We start from the raw sequence: 16,714 nt of genomic DNA on the forward strand, positions 1-16,714 counted from the left end.
CTCAAACACATACGGTGCCCTGTGAAAGTATCCGGCCCCCTTGAACTTTTCAACCTTTCACCAGATTTCAGGCATCAAACATAAAGATAACTTTTTTTGTCAAGAATCAACAACAACTGGGACACAATCATGAAGTCAAATGAAATTTGTGTATTTTATACTTTTTTTAACAAAAACCTAAAAAGTGGGGTGTGCAATATCATTCACCCTCCTTCCATTCGTACTTTGTAGTGCCACCTTTTGCTGCAATTACAGCTGCAAGTCGCTTGGGGTGTGTCAGTTCTGCACATCGAGAGACTGAAATTCTTGCCCATTCTCACTCAACAAAAAAAAGAAAAAAAGCTCTCGCACTCTGGTAAAAACATCCTGCGTTCATTCACATTTTTGTTTAACTGCATTTTCCCTGCCATTGTGAGAGCAAATTTGACTTTCTCAAAAGATCTTGAGCTGATTGGGAACTTCAAACTATTTTCATTCTATACGCATGCATGTTTGCGAGAATACTGTAATAAACTCAAGGAAAGCAGGAACACAAACACCATAATGAAATCAAGCAAAGCATGCGCACACATTAAAAAACTTTGATATGCTTTCATCCCTTCATAAGAGCAGCATGTGGCTTGAGAGCTGCAGGTTTGCCATCACTGCACTAGGTTTCTCAGTTATCTTGCAGTGTCCATGAAATTGTCTTGAAAAGAAAAAAAAAATTATATATATTATTATTCTAAAGAGCAAGTTACCGCTTGCGTCGGGCAGCCATCATATTCTCGTAGGTTGGGGTTTTCTGCTGTAGATGGATCATCCACACAGACACAACGGGACCCACTAATACCTAGAGAGAATAATTTTCGGGGGAACCCAGTCCAGCTTCTTTCAACTCCACCGCTGGTGAGAGAGATGAAAAAAGGTCCATCACAAAATTGCATCACAGTTACTGCATATGTGTACATGCTCAAACTGTTGACCTCTTGGTGGAGCACCAAACCCTGCCTCCCCTTGCAGAGCTCCACTCAGAGTTGCAGGCTGGAAAGTGAAGCGTCTCTGCCTCTGTCTTTGCTTTGAGTTCGTGACCCTTCACAAGCAGTGACTCAACTTGCAATAGAAACTCTGTGGGTTTCCCACTTTCAGAATAGAACCGTCCTATGACCAAACCTGAAAAGAAAAGTGGATTTCAGATTTCAGTGGATGCATTCACAATACAAAAATTCTGCACAGATGTCTCAATGAGGGTCAAGAGCAAATTGTTTTTGAAACCAATCGTTCACAAAAGTGATGATTATCTATAAAACTGGACGGGCTCGCTAGAGTAATTGACTATTTTTGTAACCACTAATCTTGGCTTAGATGAAAACTAGCTCACTGTCTTAAACCTTTCTGGTGCTTCACTAACTGCCCTAATGCCAAGCTCCATCTGGAGCACTCCTCTAAGTAGAGGGAGTATAAGTCCAACCACTGTACATAAAAATGACAGGGGTGTTTCATCTCAATGTACTGCGGACGAGCCCTTTTAAAAAATAGAAATCATTTTTTAAAAATATATTAACTGATATTGTGGGTTTCTTACTGCCAAATGTTCAAGTATTACATTGTGTATTCAAAGTTTGCTGCTCCATTTATTATAGGTAAGTGTTTCGAAAGACTGCATGTCCAACCCAAACTGTACAATTACATTAAAGCCCCAAACTGCACAACATTGTCGAAACAATACGCACCTACAGTTTGATAGGTCCTCTGATAAAAGAGTAGCCAGTCAAACAGGGCTACCACCTGCAATGGGGACAAACCGGACACATCATCTGTCAAGCCGCTTTCTGTAAAATCTCCTGTGATGAAGGCCAGTGATGCATCTTTTCCTGGGGTTAACGACAGCAAACTGTTTCAACACCCATGACTTTGACAGTTTGAGTTTCATGTTATGTTATCCATTACAAAAACATAGATGGGTCAATCCAGAAAAAAACAAAACACACCGTAACATTTCTGATAAATTAGAAAAAAATATAACTGCAGCTGTAGTGAGTGATTCTTAAATGTTTGCAATAACCAATAGCTCTCGGGCACCTCCTGGAATTATTATTTATTTATTTTTTTTTGCAAACTACGTCTTCTAGTCTTAAAAGTAGCAGTAAGGTGGTGGTGTAACGTAGTGCAGAGGTTATGCAAGAATACAGATAACTATTGAACATTTTGACATCAAAAGCGAACAAGGAATATAGGAATCACCTGCCATAAAGTGATAAGCCCCACCAGGCCCATAATGCTTGAGGCCATTGTGTACGTCAAACACCTGTCCTAATATTGCCAGATAAATGCCCTTGCTGCCTTCTTCACCGTCGTACATCGACAATTCGTGGCTGCTCAAGACTCGGGTCCTTGGCACCTGTGTTGATTTACTTCTTGAATACAAAGAAGATAAGCGAGGAAAGAAAATCACTGCCAAGGACGCCGACAATACTGCCACCGTTACATAGCAGAACATGTCGTTTGTCGAGGTTATCGCTCTTTCCGAACCCAAATTTCCATCGCAACCCAACGGCGCCCTCGCAGGTACTTCCGGAAGAGAAGAAGAAAGCGCGCATGCGCATTCGGCCAACGCAAGCAAGTCCACGACGTACAGTACGTCAATGCGGTAGTAGTGTAGCTTAGTAGACACATTTGTGTACGGTCCTGTAAAACCGTTCTAAAACGCCTCCCCCCTGTGGGTCAAAAGGTTTAATCGGCAAAGTCTTCTCAAAACAGTCATGGGGAACACAGAGAGCGGCGGCGGTGGAGGTAGCTGCGACGACGAAGACATAGGAACGGACAGCCCAGGTTTGCCGGAAGACAGTCCGGCCTCTGCGCCCACTGGCGTCGGAGGTACCGGTACCGGTCCCGGGAGAGGCGGAAAACGGTTACCTAAGAATATGTCTGTGCCCACCGGTGGGCCACCGAGCCCCGCCGTCTTCTTCGAACAAGTCAAACTGAGAGAAGCGGCGGCTCGTATTAGCGACTCAAGAGTCGTGATCCGGGAGTCTATCCTGGCAGGGAACGAGGGAGTCCTGGTCCGGTGGCTGGAGGAGCGGTTAAATCGAGGGGAAGAGTTCGTCAATGTTGAACAGTTTTGTGAGATGTTGGAGAGCAGAGATCTTCCCAGAGATGAATGTGAAGAGGTAGAAGCTAGCACATCAAATGACTTGTTTATGCTTACTTTCACACCGGGCACCTCATTAGGTAACACCTGCACAGTTTAGTGAGATATTAACAATATTACAACATGAATGTTCACAAGGTGTTTGATATTGATTAAGAGAGGTGCTTGCTGTGGGGGATAACGCCACTGCACAGCTATGTCAGGTGTTTGTTTTTTCTTTTTGTGCAATCAACCAAAGTACTGTTGTGGAACCACCGCTCAAGTTGATAAAGTGAATATCTATATCACAGTTACAGAAATATCTCATGAGAATGTCAATCCAAACAGAGGATTGCTTTGTAGAGTTATATTGACACAATTGTGTATTGAGCCGTGATATTGTGGTGATGTAGCAAATTACAGTAGGTTATTATAACTTGCCTTTTACAATGAGTTGCTTTTAGCCATCATTTTATCGTATAGCCTATCACCTTTTTAAAAACTTCAGAGTGTAATATAGCACTGCAATTAGTCCAGTCCAGGGTGTAGCCTGCGTTGCCGAAGTTAAGTTGGTGAAGGCTTCAGCTCATCCTAATGAAGACAAGTGCTATTGAAAATGGATGGATGGAATGAAAGAATACCAATGGATTTTCAGTGTAACCTTTGCTAATCAGGTTTATTGCCAGTGGCTTCTGAACTTTGACCACTTTTGTTTAGCCAAAGCATGTGAAAGAATGCTTCTGCTGCTGAATGTTTTCTTTGGTCCAAATGTGGCTTTGTTTGCATGTTACACTATAGGTGGAGTACTACTATGAACCCAGAATGAGCTGTTAGATATCAAACTACTATCTAGGTCTTTCTATATTGTCACTTGTTGAATCAACATTAAACATATATTATTGACTTATAAACTAAGGTATACTATTTTTTTTTTTTTTGCATTATTTCCCTAACGGGACAAGCCGAAAGAAACTTACTTATTTATAATTTTTTGTCATTCTTGTATTTTTTTATGAATTACACACTGTCAGCTTGTCATCAAGTGCTCTATCTCGGTCTTAGGCCTTTGGACAGTTTGATGCTGAGGGGGATGGTGTGGTGGATGTAGAGAGCATGCTGATTACACTTAAGAACTCCAATGGAGCTAATCTACGGGGAGAGCTGAGTCATGTGATAAGGCAGCTACAGGTGTGCTCCCTAACCCCAGGTATGTGATGTGCTCACTCCATTCAACAGTCAGTTGTATTCAAACAAATATTTTACAGACCTTATTTTAATATGACTCTTTTGTATTGCTCACTCTCCAGGTTTTGTGGACATTTTCTCCAAGACCAAAGACCGTTTAGGGGCACATGCCTTCAAGATCCTGAAATTTTTGCATAGAAATCATATTCCCAGCAGTGCCATCCCTTTCCCCATTTTAGACTGCTACAACAGCATCTGCACCATGAGGTCGAGTGTGGTCCAGGACTTCCTTGAGTTCCTCTTGCAAAGGGAAAAAGGTATACAGCTGGTTTATTGTTGATAGTTTTTCTGAGCATGATAATTAAGAGTCATATATTATCACATTGTTGAACTATTTATTCATCTCTTTAAAGAACATTCATTTTAATAATTCTTAGCCCAAAAAGTTATTTGAAGTTGCCTCATATGCTCCGTCTGATAAATTATTAATGGCTTGCTTTTTCCATCCATCCATCCATCCATCCATCCATCCATTTTCTGAGCCTCTTATCCTCACAAGGGTTGTGGGAGTGCTGTATCCCAGGTATCGTCGGTCAGGAGGCGGGGTTCACCCTGAACTGGATGCCAGCCAATCGCCGGGCACATAGAGACAAACAGCCGCACTCCCAAGGGCAATTTAGAGTCTGCAATTAATGCATGTTTTTGGGATGTGTGAGGAAATGGGAGCATCCGGAAAAGACCCACGCAGGCACGAGCAGAGAATGCCAACTCCACACAGGATTTGAACCCCAGAACTCAGAACTGTAATGCTGACCCTCTAACCAGTTACATCATGGTGCTGGGGGTGGAGGCTTGCGTGGGTTTTCTCTGGGCACTTGGGTTTCTTCCCACATCCCACCCAAAACATGTATTAACTGGAGACTCTAAATTGCGCTTAGGTGTGATTGGGTGTGACTGTTGTTTCTATTTCTATTTTGTTGTTTGTTTCTATGTGCCCTGCGATTGGGTTGTAACCCCCCTCCAGCCCAAAGATAGCTGGGATAAACTCCACCACTCCTGCGACGCTCGTGAGGATAAGCGGCTTGTATAATGGAATGGTTTGCTTTTTTTTGTAAGAAAACAACATACTCATGATACCAAACACGATTTTTATTTGCGAAGAAGCCTTTTGTGGAACATATTTCTGTCCGGCCATTTGGTACTATCAAGACAACTACACCTAAAACTGCTGCTGTTTTCCCATTCAGATCTAGACATCCAATACAGAGCGGCGCTGGATCGTGACCCAGATGTGGACAAGGTGAAGGTGGTTACACAATGCTACAGTACGATAGAAGCTTCATCCAACGTTGCTGATATTTACAAGATGACAAACGGAGAAACGTCATCTTTCTGGCAGTCTGACGGCAGTGCACGCTCACACTGGATAAGGCAAGGGCATTTGCTTTGAAATATATGATGTTTTAAGGTTTTCCTGATGAGTTTACTTGGTCTGTTTTGAAGTTGAATATCATCTTTGGTTTCCCAGATTGAAACTCAAACCAGATGTGGTTCTGAGACGCTTGGCTGTTGCTGTGGCTGCCAATGATCACAGTTACATGCCTCAGCTGATCTCAGTAATGGTGGGCAAAAATCGTGATTCCTTGGACAAGATCAGGGACATCCGTATCCCAAGCAATGTGACGGGCTACGTTGCACTCTTAGAGAATGCCAACATCACACACCCATGTGAGTCACCGACTGTCATTTGGTTTTATTTCAGTCATTCACTGCCTTTTTAAAGAATTTTGTTTCAAGAGTGTCAGTGGAGAAACTCAGATTAAAACCTCTGTTCTTAAGGGTTTTCTTTTTTGCCAAATGGCCACACAACCACGTTTAGTAAGCGCAAGCTTAATAAAGACAGGATAAAGCAAGAATGGAATGAAGTTGTTCAGTGCAAGAGCAATGACGTGATTATTAGCAGTGTATTTTGAAAAGAGCATTGCGTTGCTTTACACTTAACCGTGTTCCCCATGCACAATTCAGATATCATGACTTTTTGTGTCTCTGAATTGTTAGCTAGTAATCCAAAGGTCTCTGACCTTACTTTACATTTTCTTAATTTTAAATGGTCGACACAAGTTGTTTCATTTGCAAATCTTCATTTTTCCTCACACTCAATTTAAAGGAATTCACTGCAACATTTCTACACTGCATGGTCCATCAGTGTGTTCACAGTTGTCTCTCCCTCAAACCCCAGACATACAAATTAACATAAAGCGGTGCCTGAGCGATGGGTGTGACACGCGCATTCATGGTTTGAAGACACTGGGCTATCAGATTACCAAGAATAAAGAGGTGTCCGTCTCAGATGCTTCCGCCATCTGGTACTTGTCTCTCCTCACCTCCTTGGTCACTGCCTCAATGGAGACCAACCCTGCACTGGCACAGACTGTACTTCAGAGCACTCAGTGAGACCCTGTAGTTTTTTTTTTTTTTTTTTTTAATTTAGGGATTTCGCAATATCATTTTTTCATATGTGTTCTGATCTGTATTTTTTTTTTTTTTTTTTTTACAGAAAAGCATTACAACACATGCCGCCATTGTCCCTTACACCATCATCCACCGAATTCCCCAAGTTCTTCTCCTTGAACATCTTAGAAGAGGTGGATGCATTTCTCCTCAGGATAGCAGAGTAAGACACTGCTGGAATTTCCATCATCATACTCACTCAACACTGCCTTAACGAGTTGATAAAGCTGCCAGCATGAGGGGAGAGACAAGCTAAAATCAATACTGTGCCTATGTGCAGTGATGATTCACTTTATCAATTGTACACACTGTATCTTCCCCAGAAGTGCTCAGGGCCTTTATCAATGGCTGCGCCCGGGCAAAAATGATCTTATAAAACATTGGTATTAAATTGTGTCTAACATGAGAGTTTCGTCACAGGAGGCACATTGGGTGCGTCCTCTGGTCGGCACTGTCGATTTAAAATGTTCCACAGCACTCTTCATATGTTGTGTGTATATCTAACATGTATGATATTTATCTAATAATTTCAATTATGATATGGTTGCTTGCCTCTTATGTCTTGTAATTTATTCTTTCCAACCTTATAACAGGAAAAATTATTTCCCTAACAGTAGAACCTCTGAGGTTTCACAAACTATGCTGTGGAACAACAACCTGTTCTTGACCAACCCCAGGGGTGACATCCATTGAGGCATAAAAAGCGGCAGACATCTAAAAACTTAGCCCTAAAGAAAAATCTTTTGGATTATAAATTAAGCATCATCGAGAAACGAGAACAAGTCCTGTTCCCTCAATTCAACCTTTAGTAGTTACCATGACCTGGTTGGCTGACAATCTTCACAATCTCACTGAATTCAATCATTGATTTTGGTGGTCGACTTTTGTTGATATTAAATAATAATTTAAAAACTCAATTTAAGGCATGGTACTTATTCTAACATTCTTTACTATTAAACATAAAATGTTTAGTTAAGGCATACACACAATATTACCCTCCAGTGTCATGTGCGTCACTTTTTAAAATGTTTAAGTATCATACAGCTGTAAGAAAGAAACTAAGTTAAAAGAAAAATACTAACTTTTACAAACCAAACATATGCCCAGAGTCTTTTATTTGATGCTGACTTTGGTCCTGTGCATTTTTCTGATTTAACCTCATACTTCTTACTCATATCATCTTTGAACGTGGTTCCATGTTTTGTGTGACTTTGGGGGATAATTCTGGCAAATTTTGAATTGTGCAACTTTGTTAGGTTTCATTATATTAGCGTTTTACATTTTCTCATTCCCAGAGTTTACTGTTGTTTTAACTCTCACTATGCTTTAAATCTAACTAAATGCCAGTATATCCTATTCTGTTTCTGAGAAGTTGCTGTGAGAGTCCCGATGCAGAGCTGACCTTCCTCGCCTTTGCTCTGGCCAGAGGTAGTGTGGCAAAAGTGCTCCAAGCCCTTTCCTGCATCAGCGACCACTTAACGACAGAATACAAGGCTTCCTCCCTCATCACATCGATGACCGCCGTTCGGCTACAGCTACTCTATCAAAATGGTAACGTGTCTGGTTTTCCATCTTTTCCATTCACTTTTGGAAAGATTGAAACTTGAGAGTTTAGTTAAAGACAAGTCCCTACCGAGGTTGAAATGTGTAATGTAATTTGGCATTGATTGGTAAACCTTAATAAACTAACTGCATAATAAATGTTGACATACATGCGTAAATTCCACTCCTTTTCAAAGCAGTTTTCTACCTCACTTGTTGAAAACAAGCTATCTGCTATGTTAAATAATATCATTTTGGTTAAATTGTCTGTGTTTTGAGACCAAATGTCCAGTGTCATTGTAAAACATCACAGGGAAGCCTCTACAGCTGCATTTACAGGCATGTGATACAAAGAGCAAAGAGGAGAAATCAGGACCAGAGAATATGTTGACACAATCTTCCACTGGAGATGGTAATAATTTAGTGAGAAAATAAGAACACTTTCTCTCATCTTGGTATGACTGTCACATTAAAGTAGAACCACACAATTGTTTCTGTAAAGGTTTTCTCACTGAAAGTGGGAAAAAGAAAGCCAGTGTCATCCTATCAACTGAAGACCAGAGCAGCTTTCAGGTCACTCAGATGAAAATCAATGTGAGTGTTCTGATGATGATCTCTGGTCAATAATAAGGAATAAACGCATAACCTTGTACCTCTACTTTCATGTGAAAAGGTGCGAAAAGGGGCCATTGGGGCAAAATGTGGTTTAGTATTTGCCTACAAAGATGAAGAACCATTCGATGCCACAAAACATTTCAAGAGGTTCAGAAAGTATGATGCTTGGGACTACAAAGACTACAAGGAGTTTGTACAAGACAAGTAAGAAGGACTTTTTTTTTAACCTATAGCACCTGAAATAAGTATTTAACACGTCAAAATAGTGAGTAATGTATTCTGCTGCCATGGCCTCGATGCAGGCTTACCACGCAAGACCCAATTGCTGGATTAAAAAAGCAAGTTAAAGCCCATTTAAAATTTGCTGAACATTTGCATAAGCCAATTATATACTGGTAGAATATAGTACGGAAAGAGTAGACTTTGCTGGTTTGGACATGTTCAGAGGTGAGAGAGTGAGTATATTGGAAGAAGGGTGCTGAGGATGGATCTCCCAGGCAAAAGAAGGAGAGGAAGACCAAAGAAAAGGTTGATGGATGTTGTGAGGAAGGACATGAGGACAGTGGATGTTAGAGAGGAGGATGCACGAGATAGGCTTAGATGGAAAAAATGACATGCTGTGGCGACCCCTAATGGGACAAGCTGAAAGAAAAAGAAGAAGGTTTGACCAAACAAACACATTGTAACTTCCGATCTCTTTTGTTCTAATTTCTTTGTATGGTTGGATTACTTTGGTTGTTTCCCATAAAATTTTCACAACACCCCCACCTTTGGAATTAGTGTATTGAAATTATGTGGAACAAAAAATTTTTGATGCACAATCAGATGTATGCTTTTGTCAGATTTACTCAGTAATGGAATGGAAGTTCGTGTTTGTGTCTGTAAAGTAGGTGCCCAACAGCCGTTTGGGGCTCTGACATGGTAGTTTCAGTTAAACGCTGACACATCATGTTGTCACTTAACCTGCAGTGTGAGGATTCCAGCACTCTCTGAGGATGAGCCGATTGGTTGGTTTGAGGTGGCAGAGGACTGGAAAGATGTGGAGATCAAGCTGCAGCAGTGTCGTGTCGCAAAGGTAAAACCTGTCAAAAGATCACACTCGCAATTTATCATTACTGTGACATCATACCAACACAACACCAACCAATAAATTTGACAAAAAAGGCCCATTACATTTTCACATGCAGTGTTTGTGCTGCCCAATGCCCCCCTTGACAATAACTATTTCAAACAGGATGTGGCAAAGCAAATACTGCCTACATTAGCCATGTTGGCGAATCAAAATCGTCCCATCCCAAACTCCCTGGTAAGATCTGAAGTGAACGCCCTCATTCTGGCATGTCTGGAATGTGCTAGTGAAATTATCATCCAACTCGAGGGTGGGGGGGGCTTGGAAATAAGAGTGATAATTGCCAAATGCTAACTGAAATATCAAGCGAAGTAAAAGGGATTACAATTTTTTTTCTTGGAGATACATGCATATGCATTTCCACGTAAAGCTTGCTGATCTTAAAATCCAGTGTATTTCCTAGTATCGATACAATCCATTGATTACCTTTTAAAACAATTTAAATCATTTCGAGTGCCAACACTGGAGAAGGAAGGATTTACATGACACGATGAACTGAACTTAACTCCTTAGTGGATACAGACCCCTACAACTTACTTGCTTTCTCCAATCTTTTATTATTGCCGCTGTCTTTTCAGTTTCTGATGGTAAAGTTCCTGTGCACCAGGCAAGACACCGCCGAGCGCCTTGGGGTGCAGTCCCTTAGCTTCAGTGGGTACTTGTCTGCTGAAACTGAGAAGTTTGGAGATCTTGATGACCTTACTGGTGTGGCTGAGCATTGCAAAAACGATACAGTCACCGGACTTTGTCTTCTGAACAAGACTTTGTTCTTCATTCAACAGCTCACACAAAATATGGTAATTAATAACACTGCAATGTGTGTTTATCAGTGAGGAAAACACCCAATTATTCTCTATAAAAAACACACCTGAGCTCCCAGGAAACATACAGAACCTTTTCATGGCATGTGTAATCTTTTTATTTTTTTAAGCTATTATCAAGTTCTATAATCAAGTTCTGTTGCATCCTAGGCTGGAATTCAGTAACAAAACAATAACCGTTGTATCAGTATGACTTAGGCTGGGCCCAAGTCCCCATTTCCCCACCCCTCGTGGGTGAGTATACATTGTGTAATACAACTGTTGAAAGGGTGGAACGCCAGACAACTGGTTAGCAAATCTGCCTCACAGTTCTGAGGTTCCAAGTTACAATCCATCCTTCCCATGTGTAATTTGCATGTGCTCCCTGTGCCTTGCATGTGTTTTCTTCAAGTACGATGGTTTCCTCCCACATTACAAAACAAATTCATGATAAAGCAAAGCAGATTTATTTATATAGTGCATGTCATACACAAGGCAATATGATGTGTGTTACGTGATTAAAAGCATTTATTAATAACGAGAAAACTTAACGACAGGCTTGAAAAGAGAGAAGAAAGTGCACAGGTCAACTATGAAAACTGCTGCACTCCGTATGCAAACCCATGACCTCAGAATACCAAGACAAATGTACAACCACTTGTAAACAATGCCGCCCATCCAAAATACTGTATGTGACACAATATTTGGAATGAGTTGACTCATTGGCAAACATTCCCCCATGACGCTGGACAAAACAAGTGGGAGATGATGTATGGACTGATAAAATGATTTAGGACTCTACATTGCATTGTTGTTGGATATTTGAAATGTCACTTTTGACCAACACCTGCACAGGCCTGCGGAACTACAAAAAAAAAATTGTTACAAAAAGAAGGCTATCACTAAATATTAATTCATATACTGTATCAATGCATTCCTTTGAATATTTAGTGGGAAGACATGGTTTAAACATTTGGGGGTTTTTTTTCTTCCAATTTTAAGCTCTTTTTCTTCCTGCAGGATTCTTCTCACCTGAAGCTAAAATATCTTCTGGACTTCACTGGTCTTAACCTGGACCTCTTCTGGAGTTTCTACACAAAGATGATGATGATGTATGAAGTAGCAGCAACTCTTTTCCCCTTAATACAACAATAATCCTGCAGTCACAATCTCACTTGTAACTGTGCTTATGGGTTTGTCACAGTGAGGGAGAGCTGGTGTTGAAAAGCAGAATTCATCTCCTCCAGTTGCTACAGAACTGCTTCTCCATGCTGCCCAATCCAATGCTCTCCCGGGGCTCAAAGATGAGCAGCAGTATGGTTGTCAGAGCCCAAGCAGTAGATGGACCATCCGGATCCAGCAATGCAGAGTCTGATTCTGTCAGGGCTGTCCAAGAGATTTACTCTCACCTCTGCCACAGTATGAACTACAAACCCGTCTTTTCCCACACACTTTAGATTGGTATGCATGGTGAGAGGACACGTACATGGAATGGGGATTTTATTTTGTTTCTGTTCTGGTTTCTGTGGAGCGGGACTTTTTTTTCCCACTTTTCCACTGCCATTCTCTGAGATTGGGGCGAACCAATGGGGTGTGCTCCTTGGGAGTGTTGGTTTTGTGATGATGACTTCCCCATTTCCCATGGATGGCGGCGGAGTGGTGCCAGGTGGTGCTCGCCTGGCTCCTCCGTTCTCGCTGCTGGTAGGAGTGTTGGGGCCCCCATGTTACTCCTCGGGCCCGTTTCCTCCTCTTTTCTCCATTCCTTGCATCCCGCTTTGCTTGCCTCTTCCTGTGGAGAGGTGGGTGTTCCCATGCATTCTGTGAGGCCTGGTGTTTTCTTTTTGTCCCTACCTGTTTTGGGTGGTGGGGGCTCTGGATGTGGTAGCCCTCACTCATTTAGATCACACTCACGTCACTCACTGTACATAATTTCTCACTAATCACATCTGGGCACATATCCATTTTGAAATTTTCTCTGGCAGGGGATGGGTGCTCGCACTAAAAATTTTAAAAGCGAGGGTGGGAAATTGTAAACCAGGCGAGCTAATTGAGAAATTGTCAAGCGAGGTGGGGGAGAATGATAAAACCAGGTGTCCTGTCCTCGATCGATTGCGTGGGTTCCTTAATCTTTGCGGTCTGGGCACAGCAATTATAGGAAATTTCTGTCAGTCTTTGTACATGTAAAACGGTGTCCAATGTCTTCCATGGGGCTGTAGGCACACACCCCTGGGACTCTTTCTTTGGGTGAGGGACCACTCACTTATTGCGACAAATAACTCGTGAAAAATGCAGATTGCTTGTTTATCCCCCCACTTATACCCTCATTCTATAGACTTTTATAACTCGGTCTATCCGACCACACTTCATTTGTACACCCAGGTTCATCACCCCTGTCCTGCATGCTTCTTCTCCTGTCCTTACCTGGTCCCATCTTGTCCTGTTCTTCCCTCACAGGGTGTAGCACTCCAGTCTCATGCTCCATCCATAGTTATTGTGTGTGTTATTGTAATGTTATTTGCTTTTCTCATCCTGTTTGCAATTGGTGCTTTGTCTTTGTCTGTCCCCCCTCTAGAAATTGTTTGGGGGAATAAAAAAAAAAACAACCTACAAACGTGTGTGTGCATGTATATATAGTACACCCATAATCTTTCAAAAGTCTGAGATTCCTGATAATGTCATTTCTTGTTTTAGTTGTAAATGAGCCTGAGAGGATGACGTTTCTGGAGAAAGCCTTGCACAACGAGGCTATGAAGGCCATACTCAATGGAGCAGCGGTTTTCTTCCCTGATAAAAACATCCGGCGGGACAAATTGTTCCACATGATGGTGTGTATACATATGTTCATTTAGTTATCACTTTATTTATTTATTTTTTTCCTTCTTTTGGCAGAAAAACATCACAGAGGAGGATCAGCTGCTCTCTGTAAAAATTACATTTGAGTCACTGTGTAATTACTTCAGGTTGGTATAGTGTACATAAGCGAGCATGGCATATTCTTACGCACGTACACATTCCACACCTTGCACTACATGCAGTGATCTGGATCCAAGTGGCCTTCTCCTGCTTCCACCAAAAGGGGCTCCCTCTGACTTTGACATCAGCCCAATCTTAGAAGTGATGGAGACACTTCTGCTAGTAGCAACACAAGAGGTAAGATAACTAATTATACAGCTCTTTCATTATAGTGATAAAAAGACAAGCAGATATGTTTCCATACAGTAGCTATTTTTTTTGATAGTTAACAACATTGCTCTTTTTTTTAATCATCTTACATTGTAAACAGAGTTTGGGTTATTTCAGTTGATCCATGTTCCTTTTATCTCAAGTGTGAAGTTATGATGGCGGAGGACAGTGGTGGAGCCAGTCAGCAGACAGTGTTGCTGTCCTTATTCTGGGCTCTTCAAGGGAGCCTTCTCTCTTGGTGCTACCTCCAGCTCAAAGGAACCACTTCCACTGCTGTTACCATGGAACTGGCCAGAGTTATCCTATTAAAATGTAAGACAAAACCTGCCAATTATTTATTAATATCCTATTCTAATTCTGTGTTTATTTGAAGGCGACATAATGAAATGCCATACACTTAGAGTAAGATTCAGAACCCCCCCCCCAAATATGTTGATTTATGGTCTTTCAACAGATGTGGATCATTTCTTGGGAAGTATCAAAAGTGTACTTGGTTCCCTCCTGGATAAGTACACTGGTGCTGAGATTACGAACAAACTCGGCAAATCCATCGTTGCCACTGTTTTCAGGCAACTGGTAATTCCCAGTTAGCTCATGAATTTGAATCGGACAGTTGTTTGAGTTGACAGTGCTGAATTGATTACATTTGCTCTGACAGATCATTTTCCTCCTGGAACTTTGTTCTTTGGATATTCCTCACTGTTTGCTGCTAAAGAGCTTCTCATCTCTGATTGAGCTCCTCAAAGGTCTTTCCAGTGGCACAGGAGACAATTTTTCTAAGGTTAGTAATGTGTTGCTTGCACTGTAAGTGCTGCAAAGTATTCTGGGAGGAGGTAAATAGCATTTAAAGTGCATGGTTTGTGTTGATGAGTCATTTTAAAATTAGTTTTATTACTTGCTAGTTATGCTATTCGGTTTGCTGTGGTGTGATCATTATAGTTGCGATGTGACACGGTGAATGTGTACAACATCGTCATTAACGACCTGCCTACACGGGCAGTGTGTAGGGCAGGGGTCGGGAACCTTTTAGGCTGAGAGCCATAAACAACAAATATTTTAAAACGTAATTCCAAAAGAGCCATACAATAATTTTAAAACTAAGTACAAGTGTATTTGTGCATTTTATGTAAGACCAACATTTTAAGAGTACAATAAATCTCTAAATGCATTTAAATAACATTATGTTGCTAACCAATAATGGCAAAAGCACTTCTTACCATGTGTGTTCTGTTTGTAATTATGAGTGTACCCCATTAAGAGCCGAGGGAGCGGTGTCAGGTAAACTAGGAAGTAGAAGCAGGCTGAGCAGCGAGCAGCAACTCGTTGTTATAGACCGTGTGCTTCTGAGTTTAACCCAAAAAAAAAAAAAAACAGACGTCAGGCTGTGGTTCACTGCACTGGATCGGTTTTCATGTGCACTGAGTGTGTGCGACAACTGCGCAATTGCACAGTTTAGAGGGATATATTGGTTAAGACTACACAAAATAAGCAACATTTTTCAATATCTATATATTTCCACTCGTAACAAATTTTCAACTGCAGATTTGCAAGTGCAATGGCGCAGGCACGTACACGCCTGTCAAATCACAGTGACTGGACTTCATATGCATAGGTAGAACCAAACATTGTCAGGACAGCAATAGTCACACTCAGTATGTGGTTAGTGACAGGAAGTGCATTCCAAGTTTTCACAATCAGCTGGTCTGCAGGTTTAATTTTTTTCATTTACTCATGTGCGCTTGCCAACAATGTTTGCCGACAGAGTATTTATGTAAAAAAAAAATTCCGGCAGTGTGCGGCGCATAACCACGGTGTTATTATAGACCACGTTCATGGGCTGCGTAAGGACTGTAACATTTTTAATTATGAGTGTACCACTTAAGAGCAGAGGGGGTCGGTGCAAGGCAAACTAGAAAGAAGAGTGTAGCAGTGCAGAAGATCGTTGTTAGAGAAAGTTACGTGTGCTGCCAAATTGTTCATGCGGTCACACGATCGACTGTACCCCTGCTGTATACAGTATGTTGTTATGAGGGCTCTGCGAGCCATACGTAACCACCAAAAGAGCCAGGTATGGCTCACGAGCCATAGGTTCCCGACCCCTGGTGTAGAGCAAGGTAAGATTCTTCTACTTACAGATGTGAAATGCAATTGTGTTTGTAATTTTTGTAATTTATTCATTTATTTGTCAGGTGGACCAGGAGAGCTGGCATCAACCCCAGAAGCCAGTGGTGCTGAGAACATGGACGATGGAATCCTCTCATAACTATGAAGATGGCCGCCACGAGACCAACATCTTTGCCTGCCCTGGTGCTACATTATTTGAAGTAGAGTTTGATGAACGCTGTGAGACAGAAAAGAGGTCACAAATAAAAGCAATTTTCTTTTCTAGTTTCTATCAATCCATCAAATTCTCAAACATCATTATTTAAGAGTGGGATGTGATTACATTGAATTTCAGTCCATTTTATACACAGATACACACATATGCACAAGTTGTTCATGTTTTAGCCCTAAAGATACACCTGACTCTATATTCTTTGGATTTTCATAGGTTTGACTACCTGGAATTCACTGACTCCAGAGGTGGAAAGGTTCGCTATGACATGAAGGTTGGGAGTGAGAAGTGGCCAAAGGTATGAC

General features: G+C 41.4%; 2 protein-coding genes across 2 annotated transcripts in view; one reads left to right on the top strand and one right to left on the bottom strand.

The window, feature by feature from the left end:
• Nucleotides 1–130: 130 nt before the first annotated feature.
• Nucleotides 131–2,509, bottom strand: LOC133491547 (neuferricin). Its single transcript, XM_061802825.1, has 4 exons — nt 2,224–2,509; nt 1,713–1,853; nt 966–1,152; nt 131–885 (listed from the first exon to the last, which is right to left on the bottom strand). Exons 1-4 carry the CDS (start codon nt 2,477–2,479, stop codon nt 720–722), a joined length of 750 nt encoding a protein of 249 aa, XP_061658809.1. The 5' UTR covers nt 2,480–2,509; the 3' UTR covers nt 131–719.
• Nucleotides 2,510–2,703: 194 nt separating this feature from the next.
• zzef1 (zinc finger, ZZ-type with EF hand domain 1) overlaps nt 2,704–16,714 on the top strand; it is a 31,739-nt gene continuing 17,728 nt past the window's right edge. The window contains exons 1-23 of the mRNA XM_061802634.1: nt 2,704–3,149; nt 4,172–4,316; nt 4,417–4,611; nt 5,542–5,725; nt 5,823–6,022; nt 6,534–6,744; nt 6,852–6,968; nt 8,178–8,356; nt 8,661–8,759; nt 8,850–8,941; nt 9,021–9,166; nt 9,932–10,037; nt 10,670–10,888; nt 11,912–12,003; nt 12,096–12,310; nt 13,583–13,716; nt 13,781–13,851; nt 13,927–14,041; nt 14,218–14,386; nt 14,529–14,650; nt 14,733–14,855; nt 16,264–16,433; nt 16,626–16,707. Of these exons, the coding sequence (XP_061658618.1) occupies nt 2,742–3,149; nt 4,172–4,316; nt 4,417–4,611; nt 5,542–5,725; nt 5,823–6,022; nt 6,534–6,744; nt 6,852–6,968; nt 8,178–8,356; nt 8,661–8,759; nt 8,850–8,941; nt 9,021–9,166; nt 9,932–10,037; nt 10,670–10,888; nt 11,912–12,003; nt 12,096–12,310; nt 13,583–13,716; nt 13,781–13,851; nt 13,927–14,041; nt 14,218–14,386; nt 14,529–14,650; nt 14,733–14,855; nt 16,264–16,433; nt 16,626–16,707 (3,594 nt within the window). The 5' untranslated portion in view covers nt 2,704–2,741. The remainder of the gene's footprint in view (nt 3,150–4,171; nt 4,317–4,416; nt 4,612–5,541; nt 5,726–5,822; nt 6,023–6,533; nt 6,745–6,851; nt 6,969–8,177; nt 8,357–8,660; nt 8,760–8,849; nt 8,942–9,020; nt 9,167–9,931; nt 10,038–10,669; nt 10,889–11,911; nt 12,004–12,095; nt 12,311–13,582; nt 13,717–13,780; nt 13,852–13,926; nt 14,042–14,217; nt 14,387–14,528; nt 14,651–14,732; nt 14,856–16,263; nt 16,434–16,625; nt 16,708–16,714) is intronic.

Source organism: Syngnathoides biaculeatus, chromosome 18 (genome assembly GCF_019802595.1).
Source record: "Syngnathoides biaculeatus isolate LvHL_M chromosome 18, ASM1980259v1, whole genome shotgun sequence".
Classification (NCBI taxonomy): Eukaryota; Metazoa; Chordata; class Actinopteri; order Syngnathiformes; family Syngnathidae; genus Syngnathoides; species Syngnathoides biaculeatus.

Excerpts from the sequence above, each read along its gene's own strand:
- LOC133491547 (XM_061802825.1), bottom strand. The coding sequence starts at position 2,479 with ATGTTCTGCTATGTAACGGTGGCAGTATTGTCGGCGTCCTTGGCAGTG. Across the intron at positions 1,854-2,223 it reads GGCTTATCACTTTATGGCAG|GAAAAGATGCATCACTGGCC; the intron begins GTGATTCCTATA and ends CGTTAACCCCAG. Across the intron at positions 886-965 it reads GTTTGGTGCTCCACCAAGAG|CGGTGGAGTTGAAAGAAGCT; the intron begins GTCAACAGTTTG and ends CTCTCTCACCAG.